The following is a 17,230-nucleotide window of genomic DNA, read 5'->3' as shown; positions in this document are numbered from 1 at the left end:
CTTTTGCTTGAATATGCGTGAACTATAGTCTTTTGCCTGAAAATATGTAAACTATAGTCTTTTGCTTAAAAATGTGTGAACTGTAGTCTTTTGTTTAAAAATTCGTGAACTATAGTCTTTTGCCTAAAAATATGTGAACTAGTCTTTTGCTTGAATATGCGTGAACTATAGTCTTTTGCCTGAAAATATGTAAACTATAGTCTTTTGCCTAAAAATATGTGAACTATAGTCTTTTGCTTGAATATGCGTGAACTATAGTCTTTTGCTTGAAAATGTGTGAACTGTAGTCTTTTGCTTGAAATTGCGTCAACTATAGTCTTGCTTGAAAATGTGTGAACTGTAGTCATTTGCTTAAAAATGCGTGAACTATAAGTAGGCAAAAGTTATGTAGGCAACTGTCTGACGTTAAAATTAATACAGCACAGGGGAAGTTAACGTTATCTGCAAAATAGTATGTTGGACGAGATTGTAGAAAATGTCACAAAACCAAGGAAGGTCACTGTCTTCTGCTGTAAACATAAACATCTTAATGACGTAAGAGGAGTTTAAAATAGGAACTATTTACGCACATACACTTGGCATAGAATTAAGTTAAAAACACTCAATTGCTGGGGAACACCGAAGGGTTACTGTCCAATAGTGGGTAAGAGGAAACTGTAAAACTCTATCTCATGGCATAATCTGCATACATGCGTAGAGGCAACAAACGTTGTTTCGATACGCATTCGACTTTCCCATTTCGCTTTGAGCATTGTCGCATTTTAGTAGGTTACAGTTATAAGCACTTAATAACCGACCGAGCGCGAGGTCTTTACGGAGAAATGTCGGAACATTTGTTTTGATGAAATTGTATCCGTAATATTTTTGTTATCTATCAACAAGACTTATCCATGTATCACAGTTATCCCTTCATTTTGCAATAATTTGTTCTTCAACAGTCCTCATATTGCCAAAGCCAAGCGTGCTCTATAATAAATGTACTTCATTTAATGATAGTTGAACAGAAAGGAATTGCTCTACTGTGGTGAATTAAAGGAATTAAATTAGGTAAAAGCCAGCCTTTAGTTACTGTTCTTGGCACAAATGGAAAATATGTTGAAATGCAAGTATACCATCAAAATCATTACTTATTCGGAAAGCAATTAAATATATTGGACAACATGGATGTTTTCAGGCAACTAGTGTAAATCAAGCACGTAGCCAGAACGATAATTAGACGCGGGGGTCATATTCATATATGCATGACATGCCGTTTTGTCGTATTAGTTTCTTCTGAAATCCATTGTTTTTTACGTATTATAAAATTAGTATTTGAAAATGTCCACTCCCCCCAATTATCGTTCTGTTTATGTGCCTGGGGTAAATGTGTATTACTCCAGTGATTAATTGTAATGAATATCACGCACCAACAAACGGTTCGTCAACATGACAATTATGTCGAAAATTGACAAAATGAATTCTGAAGTCTTTTATATATACACACGAGAGCTCCGTACTACAAACTTTGCAATGCTATCCATGGGATATTTTCATGTAAATTGTAAACCAACAAGAATTAATAAGATCTCAGCATTTTAGCGTTTCTAACTATTTAAAAGAACTGTAGGCAAAACTAAAAATAGAACGTTTGAAATGACGAAAAAAACGTTTGTTTGAATTAGTCAAAGTAGTTGTTTGTAAATTTGTATAAATGTGGTTGAATAAGAATATAAATAAAATTCATTCATTGCTATTAACAATGTCTTGAAGCCGTAGTGTATGAACTCTGTAGCATAAGACTTGGGTTTATGATTAGTAAACCGAGTAGTAAATAATGTAGTTGTAATTTACGAACATCGGATAATTTTCGAAGTGAATGAATAGGAAATAATAAAGTATAATAATGAATAGAGTATATTAAAACACCTAATAAAATTCTTTCATAGTTTACGAAGATACAGCTGTCGCGTTGTTTTATAAGCAATGACGTCAGATCATTACTTTAGCAATGATGCTTGAACCAAAGACTTAAGAGAAAATTCGGGCACTGCATGAGCGTTTTGTGTTTCTAACCTGATCTTGGTAGCTTTATTCGACACTAACGCCAATACGAGAAAGAAACAGAAGATAAGGTGGAATTATAAGAAAAAGCAATTTATTTCAACTCAAGTAGAATCCAAGGAAGAGTGGCAAAACAAATCTGGCATCAGTATCAGTATGGTAGCAGTAAAATAATGCTTTCAACTTTTTATTGATCAGTAAATCAATAAAATACTTCAAAGTTACACTTAAACAAAACAAATGAAGCTGTTACGTTCCAATTATCAACATCCATAAAATTCAGCACGAAGAGAAATATGATTATTCCATGAGACTGGTTCAATTCGTATGAAACTGGCAACAATTGAGGTGATATTTTATTGTGAACAATGGAATCTCTGTCAGAGTTAGCCTGAAACACCTGAAAAATAAAATGCATATAGTTGTGTGAAGTGTCCGAATAATTTTCCATTTTTATTTTTTGAATGTTATCAGGGAACTAGTGATGAACGAGAGCTTTAGTATTTTACATATACTCCGAAACATGGAGGCAATCCAATGTTTGTCTTTACTGAAATTTACTTTCAATTCCAGCTCACTTCGCACTATTTTTATAACAAAAAAATTATAAAGCTATTATTACCACTTTTAGCAGTGGAAATTTTTGATATTTCGTTTTTTGAAGAAACAGAGAGCTTTTGAAAAGATTTTTTGAAAGACAAAGCTCCTTCGCAATTATTGATAACCAAGAGACGAGTTTGATTTGTGAAAATAAGTTACCTCATTTTTTAGTCTGATAATTGCCACATATTGGAATAGGCAAAGAAGAATTAAGAGCTTGGTTAGGTGATATAATGTGATATTCGTGTTTTAACATTTTGCTCTTGTATTTTGTTACCTACCTGAGTGTTACCATTTACTGTGTATGGTGTAAATGTGGTTCCAAGGTCGCTGTAGGACAAGGAGAACGATGTAACCCACTGATCACAACATGCAGGTCTTCCTTGAGTACTGATACCGGTTATTTTTGTCGTTTTCAAGAAATTAACTTGAAGCCATTCATTGACATTGCTTGTTCGAGTAGACCAGGCTCCTGTATTTGGTGCGTTCTGTGGGCGAAATAATCTGGCGTTTCCTGGAGCATGATTGGAATCGAACGAAGAAGAAGCAGTAATTTGAGAGTCTCCAATCAAACCATTTCTCAATCCTAGCTCAGTTTTACATTCTATTAAAAACATGTGAAATCTGAAGGGCAATTGCTAACTTTATAAAAGATACCATGGCAACGGAATTTTCGCGAAAACCGTTTAGTATATTAAGTATAATTGTGTTAATAACCGACGTCACATTATTATGTCATACTCGCGTGAGTGAATAGTTACTCGCAGACGCTGTTAAGCCAGGCTGGATGCCTTCGATTTCAGGTTTGATTGCCTTGGAGCTCAAATCTGGCAATCAGAACTTACATTTCAGACCACTACACGTCTGCACCTGATCACACTTATAGGCGCACGGGAGCTATCCCTATCATTATGAGTAAATATTTTCTCCAACTCACAATCAAGGTTCAGCCATATTTTTGCCCGACAAATGTTTAAAATTCGCCCAACTTTTCAATCTTCAAACTTTCTTAGGACGCAGCTACCTCCCCACCCCCACCCCCCCCCATTCTAGCATAAATAATATGAGATTTTTGCTGAATTTATAGTCTACTAAACATTTAAACTTGGCTACTTAAAAATATACGTAAACGTACTTAATGTCTCCACATGTCGTAAGTATAGGAAATATGAAAATCTACAATCATTTAGCCTATTTTTTATCGAAACACTGGGAGCCACCAATGGGTAATTGATGGATGGCCTTATTGGTCGCGTTACATTCCTGCTTACGTTTAACTCAAATTTCTATTGACCAAGCGGCTTACAAAGATTCCTTCTCGCATTTGGCAGTCAATGACATTATTTATATTGAAATTATTATTCCAAATATCATTTGCTTGTCCAAGTTGATCAAACTGTTGATAAAGTTTGACTGCGTCAAGAGAGTTTATAATTGTGGAAGTAAAATAAATCAACCAATTAAACCACAGTATAAGGAATATAAATAATACAATAGATAAACTTTGTGTGCAACAGGCTGCTGTTAGCAATTTCATCATTCCCATTGGTCAAAAAAAGTAATTGAATGGCTGCCAATATGATGACATGTGTAATAAGTTTATGTGCGTGCACGAAAAAATTCAATGAAGTTGGCCCTACTATATATTCATTATACTCTGACCAAACAAAACGACTTTGGGACTTTCTACGTAAGCCAGCTATTTCTTCTCTTAGCAACGCATGTTTATATCTTAACGTATGTTAGAGCTAAATTCATCAAATATTTTCAAGTGAAAGAAAAACACATTGCGCACGTACATATCGTTGTTATTTTCCTAAATGTGTTATTTCATGATACGCTCAAGTAAATTAAGCTCGCAAGAGTTTTGGTGATGACAGACCTTTCATTATGAAGCTTGCATTAAAGTTTCAGTTTGAAATTGCTTACCTCCTGATTTCATGTCACAAAACACTGGAAATGCGTTTTTTCTATTTCCTAGAAAAATGAACAAAATCTTAAAAACTTTGTAATTGACTCTACATGAACTACATCATGGACAGAATGTTATAGGCCCTTATCAACGAAGCTCGGGGTTTTTGCGGAGAAATATAGGACCGAATTTTTTGTGCAGACCGAGCCCGTTGGGCAAGGTTCTACTAAAATAGAGCTCCGACATTTCTCCGACATTTCTCACTGAACAAGTGAAGTTAATAAAAGGTGTATTATATGGCATTATTTGACCAGAAACGAAGCTTTCCTTCTTTATTGTCCTCGCTGTTATGCAAGGTCTGGCTTTCACTCCACTAGTTTTTGTCGGTAAAAAATAAATTGTTTGAAATTGTGTCATCTGAACAATAAACTCACTTTGCAAGTGCTCTATTTTCGACTCACATTCGTAGCTATATGGTTTTTCTTTCGTTTTTTTATTTTACATTGGTCGTTTTTATGTTTTAAACATATAATACATCTGGTTGACTTAAACTAAACGGCAAAATCAACTGGTCGAGACGAGTTGACAACTTTAAATTCTCTCAAGACGAATTAAAAGCTAAAGTCGTCTTGACAATTAATTCGTATAATAGCCGTCTTTATCCTTCCGACGATTTAAGAGACGCATGAAAAAATTTCGTCTTAAGTCGTCCAGACGTACTATCTGTCTTAAGCATAAAAACGGCCATTTGTAAAATTAGCTACATGTGATAGACCGTCTCCATTGCGGGAAAATAATGGACCAGCAAAACGTTTCTGAGCCTATCAAAGAGTATCATTTCACCAGAAGTGACGCTTGCCGTATAATAAAAGCTAATTAATTTAATGTGGGAGCTCGTACGAAGTATTACAAAAAATAATCAATCTCTTTTCCTGAAACCCAAGCACTAGGAATGTTAGGATCACCTGGACAGCGTAGTATCGTGATATATAACGTAATATAAAAATGTCATTGAAATGTTTGTTGAAATAACCACACAAAACTTGCAAAATCTCGTATATGCTGTATCCTTTAAAGTATTTTATACCTTTAATGCGTTTCGTACGAGGGAGAATTAGTTTTCAATTGATTTTTATTGATGCATGCTACTGTAAACTAAATATTACTTGTATGGAACATGCACCAACGTAAGTTTTAATGTCTTACTATTTGGTTCATTAGAAATCCAATAAATGCCATTGGGAAGACAGTCTTCTGATCTTTTCTGAAGAATATCGTTGCAAGATTTGCCAGGTGACTTGATGGTACCATACTGAAATAAGTATGTTTGTATGTATTAGTGTTAATATCACTTCTCATTGAATATTATTAACTCTACTAATTAATCAACTCTCAAAAGCAAGTCAAATAAAGAAAGAATACTACTAATAGAAAGAGAAATAAAAATAGTCATTATTAAACATGATAATAAGCCCTTAATAACCGAGCTCGAGGTCTTTACGGAGACATATCGAACCGAGGTGTTTTTGTGCAGACCGAGCCCGTAGGACGAGGTTTGTAGAAAAAGACAAAAGGCCGATATTTCGATTCTCAGTAAATACGGAGAAAGCGAGGTTATTAAAAGGTTTGTGATATGGCATTATTCGACATGAAACAAAGCATGCCTTCTTTCTTGTCTTGGCTGTTTTGTACGGGTTGGCTTTCACTTTTATAGTTTTCGTCAGTAAAAATTAAATCGTTTCAAACTGTATCGTCAAATTGTACGATGTTTGTTTAAATTAATATTGAATGAATTCAAATGTTATGATTGTGCTAATGCATGTCTATGAAACTTTGCCGAAATCACAGGATCACGCGAGCGAAACCATCGGCAAACCCATCTTCTGTACAATTTACCGTCACTCATGTAACTATGTTGCTATCTTATGGACACAATGATGTCAGTGGCGTAACTGCCATGAGTTCTGTGTGGACAGAGCAATGTGCACCCAAGCAATCAACTTGCCAGAAGGCACACTGAACGGTGTTATTTATGGAAATAAAAATAAAAATTGCTTTATCAACAAATTCTTTTATGTTTTAGGTGTACCTGTTCTTCCTTAGCAATTCCATTCCACCCTAGTTTCTCTCTGAAAAATATATCATGAATATGAACGTCAATCGTTTTTTAAGAAGACATGTTGAAGTTTTTAAGTGACAAATGTGGTTCCGATTTTTGAAGACAGCCTATGGAATGTTTGCATATGACTTCAAAGTGGCCATGTTGGGGAGTACATCATTGTGCTGATACTCAACAGAGCATGAAATTAACTAAAATTCTTTTCATTATATGAGATCATTAATTTATTGCGCAAACATCACAAAACTCACTTGAAAGAAGAACTAAAAGCAAATTCTGTCCTCATTCAACTTCATATTTTGTTTGATAGTTATTGCAGTTGTTTTGAGCTTCATGCAAAACATAAAAGTTTGCAAGGGCTTAGATAACTATTGTTAAAATAATCAAGCGTCCAAGCCCTATACAAACCTCGACGCCAGTATAATGCCAACTGTGATAAGTATTATGCCTAAATAATAAATCGCCGAGTGTCGAACAACATTTTCTGTAGTTCTGGTGTTCAGCGAAACCACAGCATATAAAATACAGATGATGATCAGTGGAAAGATACAAGCATTTAGAAGCTGCAAGATCGTGTCTCCTGTATTGAGACATAAAGATCCTATAAAGGTAACAATATCTTTCCATTCATCGACGATAATAGGATTATTTTGAACAAGGCTACTAAAGAAATGTCCAATTATAAAACAACAAACGCCGAAAAGGATTAGTACGACAATGTTTTGGTCCTTATTCACACGACCACCAAATAAATCTACCATTACGCCAGCTTTGAATAGAGAATGCACATATAAAGACAACTCGCGTTGTTAATCTTTGATGTTAGCGTGGAGCCCAGACAGTGAACACTATGAATAACTTCTAATTCAGTTCACTGAGCTCAGATTGTTTCGTGCATACCGGAAGTCAAACAGTCGCAATTTTTAAAAGCAACGAAACTAGAACGATAACCATACAGTGGCTTATATCAATAGGTGTAACAACAACCTAAGTCTACGATGTATAACAATTTTTATGAATTTACTACAGCATATGAAAAGCTTAAGGGAACATTAAAAATAAACCATGACAAAATTTAAAAATCTCACGGTTACATTTGAACATAAAAATCTCACGGCTGAATTTCAGAAACCAAACCGCAACATTTGAAAAACTCAAGACGGAATCTATCAAACTATGAGTTAGCTACACCGATCTATATAATAACTTGTACAACGATAAACCAAAATGACATAATTTTATGGCCGACCAAGATGAAAGGAGGAATGTGTTATAAGTTTTTTTTTTCTTAATTACTTTGAGCTAAAATTCTTCAACTAGTTGCAATATTTGCGTCTTGTTATAGCATGCTATTGTAACCTCATTTTATAGCTTAGATAATATTTCAATATTATAACAAAAAATTTGGTTTATTTTTTGTGGGGTCTGTTCGGCTAGTCTGAGAGATAGAACTTGATACTGCCTAAAATGCCAAACTGTCCAGACAAAAATTCGTTCACCTTAACCAAGTTCTGGGCCCTCAACAAATATTATTTTTGATGATAAATTGAAGCAACCAGTAGATAGTCTATGCCAGCTGTCATTTGGCATTTCGAGTTCTGAGCCCTTAACGAGTAATGTTTGTGGAGATAAACGAAAACACCTGCAGATGGTCTAACTCAGCTGTCATTTGGCAGTCATCGGAATGCGAGTAAGGTACTCACATTTGAGCAGTTTTGAAAAAGAACTCAAGCAAAAAGAACTGTGCACAATTTCGATCAGCTAAAAAAGCTATAAATTGGACCCAAATAAAGAAGTAAAAAGATTTATTGTACTAGAAAGATTTAAAGACGGTTTCCTAAAAATGCTTGCACCGAAGAGGTAATATTGCAAAAATAACAAGATAATTATGCAAAAAGCCATTGCAAAAATGACAGCGTTTGATAGATCTTTTTATGGAAAAAAAATATATGAGTTATAAACCCAAGACCAACCAACAAAACCCAACAACTAATCCTCTTCCTCTCTTAAATGGATTTGAAAATTTCCTTGATAAATACCACAAGGAAAATCACGTAGCTCCCACCGTTAGCAGACCGTCAATGAAAGTATGCCTCACTCAGTCAACTCAGTCTCAACTGAATGCTTACCACTGTATTTAGAAAGAAAAGTTAATCTCTGTAAAGAACAAAACAAAAGAGACTTGGAAAACAATCAACCATCTATTAGGCAGTCAAAACAGACGGGGCAATGTCAATGAGTTATATAGAGATATTATTTTCTTTGTTGGTGTATCAGGTTCATGTTTAAGCATGTCGCAGTTAAGATCACCAAGAATATATAATTCTTTGTTTTTATCGTCAAATTGTTTGATTAGTTCTTCAAAATGCAAAAAGAAATCATTAGTAGAGTTAGGTGGGCGATAAATAGTAGAGACCAAGAATCTACATGTTTCAACATTGAATCACCAATGATAAGAGTTGATGCAGCTGAATAATTATGGGTTTTTTGGTCAGTTATATCTTGGTCGTCAGGAGTGTCAATTTTTGATTTGGTGAATTTTTCCTTCTGCTTATTGCGATAGGCATTCAGTCGAGATTGAGTTTTTTTGACAGTTACCTCGTTGTCTTCATTAGAATTGCCAATTTTTAATTTTGAAAACTTTTCTTTCTAAATACAGTGGTAAGCATTCAGTTGAGACTGAGTTGACTGAGTGAGGCATACTTTCATTGACGGTCTGCTAACGGTGGGAGCTACGTGATTTTCCTTGTGGTATTTATCAAGGAAATTTTCAAATCTATTTAAGAGAGGAAGAGGATTAGTTGTTGGGTTTTGTTGGTTGGTCTTGGGTTTATAACTCATATATATTTTTTTCCATAAAAAGATCTATCAAACGCTATCATTTTTGCAATGACTTTTTGCATAATTATCTTGTTATTTTTGCAATATTACCTCTTCGGTGCAAGCATTTTTAGGAAACCGTCTTTAAATCTTTCTAGTACAATAAATCTTTTTACTTCTTTATTTGGGTCCAATTTATAGCTTTTTTAGCTGATCGAAATTGTGCACAGTTCTTTTTGCTTGAGTTCTTTTTCAAAACTGCTCAAATGTGAGTACCTTACTCGCATTCCGATGACTGCCAAATGACAGCTGAGTTAGACCATCTGCAGGTGTTTTCGTTTATCTCCACAAACATTACTCGTTAAGGGCTCAGAACTCGAAATGCCAAATGACAGCTGGCATAGACTATCTACTGGTTGCTTCAATTTATCATCAAAAATAATATTTGTTGAGGGCCCAGAACTTGGTTAAGGTGAACAAATTTTTGTCTGGACAGTTTGGCATTTTAGGCAGTATCAAGCTCTATCTCTCAGACTAGCCGAACAGACCCCACAAAAAATAAACCAAATTTTTTGTTATAATATTGAAATATTAGCTAAGCTATAAAATGAGGTTACAATAGCATGCTATAACAAGACGCAAATATTGCAACTAGTTGAAGAATTTTAGCTCAAAGTAATTAAGAAAAAAAAAACTTATAACACATTCCTTCTTTCATCTTGGTCGGCCATAAAATTATGTCATTTTGGTTTATCGTTGTACAAGTTATTATATAGATCGGTGTAGCTAACTCATAGTTTGATAGATTCCGTCTTGAGTTTTTCAAATGTTGCGGTTTGGTTTCTGAAATTCAGCCGTGAGATTTTATGTTCAAATGTAACCGTGAGATTTTTAAATTTTGTCATGGTTTATTTTTAATGTTCCCTTAAGCTTTTCATATGCTGTAGTAAATTCATAAAAATTGTTATACATCGTAGACTTAGGTTGTTGTTACACCTATTGATATAAGCCACTGTATGGTTATCGTTCTAGTTTCGTTGCTTTTAAAAATTGCGACTGTTTGACTTCCGGTATGCACGAAACAATCTGAGCTCAGTGAACTGAATTAGAAGTTATTCATAGTGTTCACTGTCTGGGCTCCACGCTAACATCAAAGATTAACAACGCGAGTTGTCTTTATATGTGCATTCTCTATTCAAAGCTGGCGTAATGGTAGATTTATTTGGTGGTCGTGTGAATAAGGACCAAAACATTGTCGTACTAATCCTTTTCGGCGTTTGTTGTTTTATAATTGGACATTTCTTTAGTAGCCTTGTTCAAAATAATCCTATTATCGTCGATGAATGGAAAGATATTGTTACCTTTATAGGATCTTTATGTCTCAATACAGGAGACACGATCTTGCAGCTTCTAAATGCTTGTATCATTCCACTGATCATCATCTGTATTTTATATGCTGTGGTTTCGCTGAACACCAGAACTACAGAAAATGTTGTTCGACACTCGGCGATTTATTATTTAGGCATAATACTTATCACAGTTGGCATTATACTGGCGTCGAGGTTTGTATAGGGCTTGGACGCTTGATTATTTTAACAATAGTTATCTAAGCCCTTGCAAACTTTTATGTTTTGCATGAAGCTCAAAACAACTGCAATAACTATCAAACAAAATATGAAGTTGAATGAGGACAGAATTTGCTTTTAGTTCTTCTTTCAAGTGAGTTTTGTGATGTTTGCGAAATAAATTAATGATCTCATATAATGAAAAGAATTTTAGTTAATTTCATGCTCTGTTGAGTATCAGCACAATGATGTACTCCCCAACATGGCCACTTTGAAGTCATATGCAAACATTCCATAGGCTGTCTTCAAAAATCGGAACCACATTTGTCACTTAAAAACTTCAACATGTCTTCTTAAAAAACGATGGACGTTCATATTCATGATATATTTTTCAGAGAGAAACTAGGGTGGAATGGAATTGCTAAGGAAGAGCAGGTACACCTAAAACATAAAAGAATTTGTTGATAAAGCAATTTTTATTTTTATTTCCATAAATAACACCGTTCAGTGTGCCTTCTGGCAAGTTGATTGCTTGGGTGCACATTGCTCTGTCCACACAGAGCTCATGGCAGTTACGCCACTGACATCATTGTGTCCATAAGATAGCAACATAGTTACATGAGTGACGGTAAATTGTACAGAAGATGGGTTTGCCGATGGTTTCGCTCGCGTGATCCTGTGATTTCGGCAAAGTTTCATAGACATGCATTAGCACGATCATAACATTTGAATTCATTCAATATTAATTTAAACAAACATCGTACAATTTGACGATACAGTTTGAAACGATTTAATTTTTACTGACGAAAACTATAAAAGTGAAAGCCAACCCGTACAAAACAGCCAAGACAAGAAAGAAGGCATGCTTTGTTTCATGTCGAATAATGCCATATCACAAACCTTAATAACCTCGCTTTCTCCGTATTTACTGAGAATCGAAATATCGGCCTTTTGTCTTTTCTACAAACCTCGTCCTACGGGCTCGGTCTGCACAAAACACCTCGGTTCGATATGTCTCCGTAAAGACCTCGAGCTCGGTTATTAAGGGCTTATTATCATGTTTAATAATGACTATTTTATTTCTCTTTCTATTAGTAGTATTCTTTCTTTATTTGACTTGCTTTTGAGAGTTGATTAATTAGTAGAGTTAATAATATTCAATGAGAAGTGATATTAACACTAATACATACAAACATACTTATTTCAGTATGGTACCATCAAGTCACCTGGCAAATCTTGCAACGATATTCTTCAGAAAAGATCAGAAGACTGTCTTCCCAATGGCATTTATTGGATTTCTAATGAACCAAATAGTAAGACATTAAAACTTACGTTGGTGCATGTTCCATACAAGTAATATTTAGTTTACAGTAGCATGCATCAATAAAATCAATTGAAAACTAATTCTCCCTCGTACGAAACGCATTAAAGGTATAAAATACTTTAAAGGATACAGCATATACGAGATTTTGCAAGTTTTGTGTGGTTATTTCAACAAACATTTCAATGACATTTTTATATTACGTTATATATCACGATACTACGCTGTCCAGGTGATCCTAACATTCCTAGTGCTTGGGTTTCAGGAAAAGAGATTGATTATTTTTTGTAATACTTCGTACGAGCTCCCACATTAAATTAATTAGCTTTTATTATACGGCAAGCGTCACTTCTGGTGAAATGATACTCTTTGATAGGCTCAGAAACGTTTTGCTGGTCCATTATTTTCCCGCAATGGAGACGGTCTATCACATGTAGCTAATTTTACAAATGGCCGTTTTTATGCTTAAGACAGATAGTACGTCTGGACGACTTAAGACGAAATTTTTTCATGCGTCTCTTAAATCGTCGGAAGGATAAAGACGGCTATTATGCGAATTAATTGTCAAGACGACTTTAGCTTTTAATTCGTCTTGAGAGAATTTAAAGTTGTCAACTCGTCTCGACCAGTTGATTTTGCCGTTTAGTTTAAGTCAACCAGATGTATTATATGTTTAAAACATAAAAACGACCAATGTAAAATAAAAACGAAAGAAAACCATATAGCTACGAATGTGAGTCGAAAATAGAGCACTTGCAAAGTGAGTTTATTGTTCAGATGACACAATTTCAAACAATTTATTTTTTACCTACAAAAACTAGTGGAGTGAAAGCCAGACCTTGCATAACAGCGAGGACAATAAAGAAGGAAAGCTTCGTTTCTGGTCAAATAATGCCATATAATACACCTTTTATTAACTTCACTTGTTCAGTGAGAAATGTCGGAGAAATGTCGGAGCTCTATTTTAGTAGAACCTTGCCCAACGGGCTCGGTCTGCACAAAAAATTCGGTCCTATATTTCTCCGCAAAAACCCCGAGCTTCGTTGATAAGGGCTTATAACATTCTGTTCATGATGTAGTTCATGTAGAGTCAATTACAAAGTTTTTAAGATTTTGTTCATTTTTCTAGGAAATAGAAAAAACGCATTTCCAGTGTTTTGTGACATGAAATCAGGAGGTAAGCAATTTCAAACTGAAACTTTAATGCAAGCTTCATAATGAAAGGTCTGTCATCACCAAAACTCTTGCGAGCTTAATTTACTTGAGCGTATCATGAAATAACACATTTAGGAAAATAACAACGATATGTACGTGCGCAATGTGTTTTTCTTTCACTTGAAAATATTTGATGAATTTAGCTCTAACATACGTTAAGATATAAACATGCGTTGCTAAGAGAAGAAATAGCTGGCTTACGTAGAAAGTCCCAAAGTCGTTTTGTTTGGTCAGAGTATAATGAATATATAGTAGGGCCAACTTCATTGAATTTTTTCGTGCACGCACATAAACTTATTACACATGTCATCATATTGGCAGCCATTCAATTACTTTTTTTGACCAATGGGAATGATGAAATTGCTAACAGCAGCCTGTTGCACACAAAGTTTATCTATTGTATTATTTATATTCCTTATACTGTGGTTTAATTGGTTGATTTATTTTACTTCCACAATTATAAACTCTCTTGACGCAGTCAAACTTTATCAACAGTTTGATCAACTTGGACAAGCAAATGATATTTGGAATAATAATTTCAATATAAATAATGTCATTGACTGCCAAATGCGAGAAGGAATCTTTGTAAGCCGCTTGGTCAATAGAAATTTGAGTTAAACGTAAGCAGGAATGTAACGCGACCAATAAGGCCATCCATCAATTACCCATTGGTGGCTCCCAGTGTTTCGATAAAAAATAGGCTAAATGATTGTAGATTTTCATATTTCCTATACTTACGACATGTGGAGACATTAAGTACGTTTACGTATATTTTTAAGTAGCCAAGTTTAAATGTTTAGTAGACTATAAATTCAGCAAAAATCTCATATTATTTATGCTAGAATGGGGGTGGGGTGGGGAGGTAGCTGCGTCCTAAGAAAGTTTGAAGATTGAAAAGTTGGGCGAATTTTAAACATTTGTCGGGCAAAAATATGGCTGAACCTTGATTGTGAGTTGGAGAAAATATTTACTCATAATGATAGGGATAGCTCCCGTGCGCCTATAAGTGTGATCAGGTGCAGACGTGTAGTGGTCTGAAATGTAAGTTCTGATTGCCAGATTTGAGCTCCAAGGCAATCAAACCTGAAATCGAAGGCATCCAGCCTGGCTTAACAGCGTCTGCGAGTAACTATTCACTCACGCGAGTATGACATCATAATGTGACGTCGGTTATTAACACAATTATACTTAATATAGTAAACGGTTTTCGCGAAAATTCCGTTGCCATGGTATCTTTTATAAAGTTGGCAATTGCCCTTCAGATTTCACATGTTTTTAATAGAATGTAAAACTGAGCTAGGATTGAGAAATGGTTTGATTGGAGACTCTCAAATTACGGCATCCTCCTCATGGGATTCCAATCATGGTCCAGGAAACGCCAGATTATTTCGCCCAAAGAATTCACCAAATACAGGAGCCTGGTCTACTCGAACAAACAATGTCAATGAATGGCTTCAAGTTAATTTCTTGAAAACGACAAAAATAACCGGTATCAGTACTCAAGGAAGACCTGCATGTTGTGATCAGTGGGTTACATCGTTCTCCTTGTCCTACAGCGACCTTGGAACCACATTTACACCATACACAGTAAATGGTAACACTCAGGTAGGTAACAAAATACAAAAGCAAAATGTTAAAACACGAATATCACATTATATCACTTAACCAAGCTCTTAATTTTTCTTTGCCTATTCCAATATGTGGCAATTATCAGACTAAAAAATGAGGTAACTTATTTTCACAAATCAAACTCGTCTCTTGGTTATCAATAATTGCGAAGGAGCTTTGTCTTTCAAAAAATCTTTTCAAAAGCTCTCTGTTTCTTCAAAAAACGAAATATCAAAAATTTCCACTGCTAAAAGTGGTAATAATAGCTTTATAATTTTTTTGTTATAAAAATAGTGCGAAGTGAGCTGGAATTGAAAGTAAATTTCAGTAAAGACAAACATTGGATTGCCTCCATGTTTCGGAGTATATGTAAAATACTAAAGCTCTCGTTCATCACTAGTTCCCTGATAACATTCAAAAAATAAAAATGGAAAATTATTCGGACACTTCACACAACTATATGCATTTTATTTTTCAGGTGTTTCAGGCTAACTCTGACAGAGATTCCATTGTTCACAATAAAATATCACCTCCAATTGTTGCCAGTTTCATACGAATTGAACCAGTCTCATGGAATAATCATATTTCTCTTCGTGCTGAATTTTATGGATGTTGATAATTGGAACGTAACAGCTTCATTTGTTTTGTTTAAGTGTAACTTTGAAGTATTTTATTGATTTACTGATCAATAAAAAGTTGAAAGCATTATTTTACTGCTACCATACTGATACTGATGCCAGATTTGTTTTGCCACTCTTCCTTGGATTCTACTTGAGTTGAAATAAATTGCTTTTTCTTATAATTCCACCTTATCTTCTGTTTCTTTCTCGTATTGGCGTTAGTGTCGAATAAAGCTACCAAGATCAGGTTAGAAACACAAAACGCTCATGCAGTGCCCGAATTTTCTCTTAAGTCTTTGGTTCAAGCATCATTGCTAAAGTAATGATCTGACGTCATTGCTTATAAAAAAACGCGACAGCTGTATCTTCGTAAACTATGAAAGAACTTTATTAGGTGTTTTAATATACTCTATTCATTATTATACTTTATTATTTCCTATTCATTCACTTCGAAAATTATCCGATGGTCGTAAATTACAACTACAGTATTTACTACTCGGTTTACTAATCATAAACCCAAGTCTTATGCTACAGAGTTCATACACTACGGCTTCAAGACATTGTTAATAGCAATGAATGAATTTTATTTATATTCTTATTCAACCACATTTATACAAATTTAAAAACAATTACTTTGACTAATTTAAACAAACGTTTTTTCCGTCATTTCAAACGTTCTATTTTTACTTTTGCCTACATGTAAAATGAATAAATGGCTTGAACATGTGTGAACATGTGTGAACTATAATCTTTTGCATGAAAATTCGTGATCTATTGTCCTTGCATGAAAATTGGTGATCTATAGTCTTATGCATGAAAATTCGTGATTTATAGAGTTTTGAATGAAAATTCGTGAACTATAGTGTTTCCATGAAATTTCGTGATCTATAGTCTTTTGCATGAAAAATCGTGTAATATAGTCTTTTTCGTGAAAATTCGAGAATTATAGTCTTTGCATGAAAATTCGTTAATTATATTTTTTGCATGAAAACTCGTGATCTATTGTCTTTTTAATGAAAATTCGTAAACTATAGTCTTTTGCATGAAATTTTGTGATCTATAGTCGCTTGTATGAAAATTCGTGAACTATAGTCTTTTGCAAGAAAATTCGTGAACAATAGTCTTTTGCATGAAATTTCGTGTACTATAGTCTTTTGCATGAAAATTCGTTATCTATAGTCTTTTGCATGAAAATTCGTGCAAAATAGTCTTTTGCATGAAATTTCGTGTACTATAGTCTTTTGCATGAAAATTTGTTAACTATAGTCTTTTGCATGAAAATTTGTGATCTGTTGTCTTTTGCATAAAATTCGTGAGCTATTGTCTGTTGCATGAAAATTCGTGATGTACAGTCTTTTGCGTGAAAACTCGTGTACTATAGTCTTTTGCATGAAAATTCGTGTAGTATAG

General features: G+C 34.4%; 2 protein-coding genes across 4 annotated transcripts; one reads left to right on the top strand and one right to left on the bottom strand.

Annotated features, from left to right (window-relative positions):
* Window positions 1-2,117: 2,117 nt before the first annotated feature.
* On the bottom strand, window positions 2,118-7,537 carry LOC124446621. Of its 2 annotated transcripts, none has more exons than XM_046997464.1 (6): window positions 7,080-7,537; window positions 6,642-6,681; window positions 5,759-5,864; window positions 4,570-4,617; window positions 2,922-3,244; window positions 2,118-2,440 (listed from the first exon to the last, which is right to left on the bottom strand). In XM_046997464.1, the coding sequence occupies exons 1-6, from the start codon at window positions 7,430-7,432 to the stop codon at window positions 2,243-2,245; spliced, it is 1,068 nt and encodes a 355-aa protein (XP_046853420.1). In that variant the 5' UTR covers window positions 7,433-7,537; the 3' UTR covers window positions 2,118-2,242. The 2 variants fall into 2 exon arrangements, with proteins under 2 accessions (XP_046853420.1, XP_046853421.1); XM_046997465.1 differs by having other exon boundaries at window positions 2,922-3,154.
* A 3,072-nt stretch (window positions 7,538-10,609) lies between these two features.
* Window positions 10,610-16,002, top strand: LOC124446622 (lactadherin-like). 2 transcript variants are annotated; one of them, XM_046997466.1, is made up of 6 exons: window positions 10,610-11,053; window positions 11,452-11,491; window positions 12,264-12,369; window positions 13,507-13,554; window positions 14,875-15,197; window positions 15,679-16,002. In XM_046997466.1, the coding sequence occupies exons 1-6, from the start codon at window positions 10,701-10,703 to the stop codon at window positions 15,814-15,816; spliced, it is 1,008 nt and encodes a 335-aa protein (XP_046853422.1). In that variant the 5' UTR covers window positions 10,610-10,700; the 3' UTR covers window positions 15,817-16,002. The 2 variants fall into 2 exon arrangements, with proteins under 2 accessions (XP_046853422.1, XP_046853423.1); XM_046997467.1 differs by lacking the exon at window positions 10,610-11,053 and adding an exon at window positions 11,161-11,210.
* Window positions 16,003-17,230: the final 1,228 nt, after the last annotated feature.

Source organism: Xenia sp. Carnegie-2017, unplaced genomic scaffold, assembly GCF_021976095.1.
Source record: "Xenia sp. Carnegie-2017 unplaced genomic scaffold, XeniaSp_v1 HiC_scaffold_22, whole genome shotgun sequence".
Classification (NCBI taxonomy): Eukaryota; Metazoa; Cnidaria; class Anthozoa; order Malacalcyonacea; family Xeniidae; genus Xenia; species Xenia sp. Carnegie-2017.
This window is presented reverse-complemented; position numbering and strand designations above follow the sequence as displayed.

Excerpts from the sequence above, each read along its gene's own strand:
- LOC124446621 (XM_046997464.1), bottom strand. The coding sequence starts at position 7,432 with ATGGTAGATTTATTTGGTGGTCGTGTGAATAAGGACCAAAACATTGTC. Across the intron at positions 4,618-5,758 it reads GATTTCTAATGAACCAAATA|GAAATAGAAAAAACGCATTT; the intron begins GTAAGACATTAA and ends TCATTTTTCTAG. Across the intron at positions 2,441-2,921 it reads CAGTAAATGGTAACACTCAG|GTGTTTCAGGCTAACTCTGA; the intron begins GTAGGTAACAAA and ends TTTATTTTTCAG.
- LOC124446622 (XM_046997466.1), top strand. The coding sequence starts at position 10,701 with ATGGTAGATTTATTTGGTGGTCGTGTGAATAAGGACCAAAACATTGTC. Across the intron at positions 11,492-12,263 it reads GAATTGCTAAGGAAGAGCAG|TATGGTACCATCAAGTCACC; the intron begins GTACACCTAAAA and ends TACTTATTTCAG. Across the intron at positions 13,555-14,874 it reads TTGTGACATGAAATCAGGAG|AATGTAAAACTGAGCTAGGA; the intron begins GTAAGCAATTTC and ends TGTTTTTAATAG.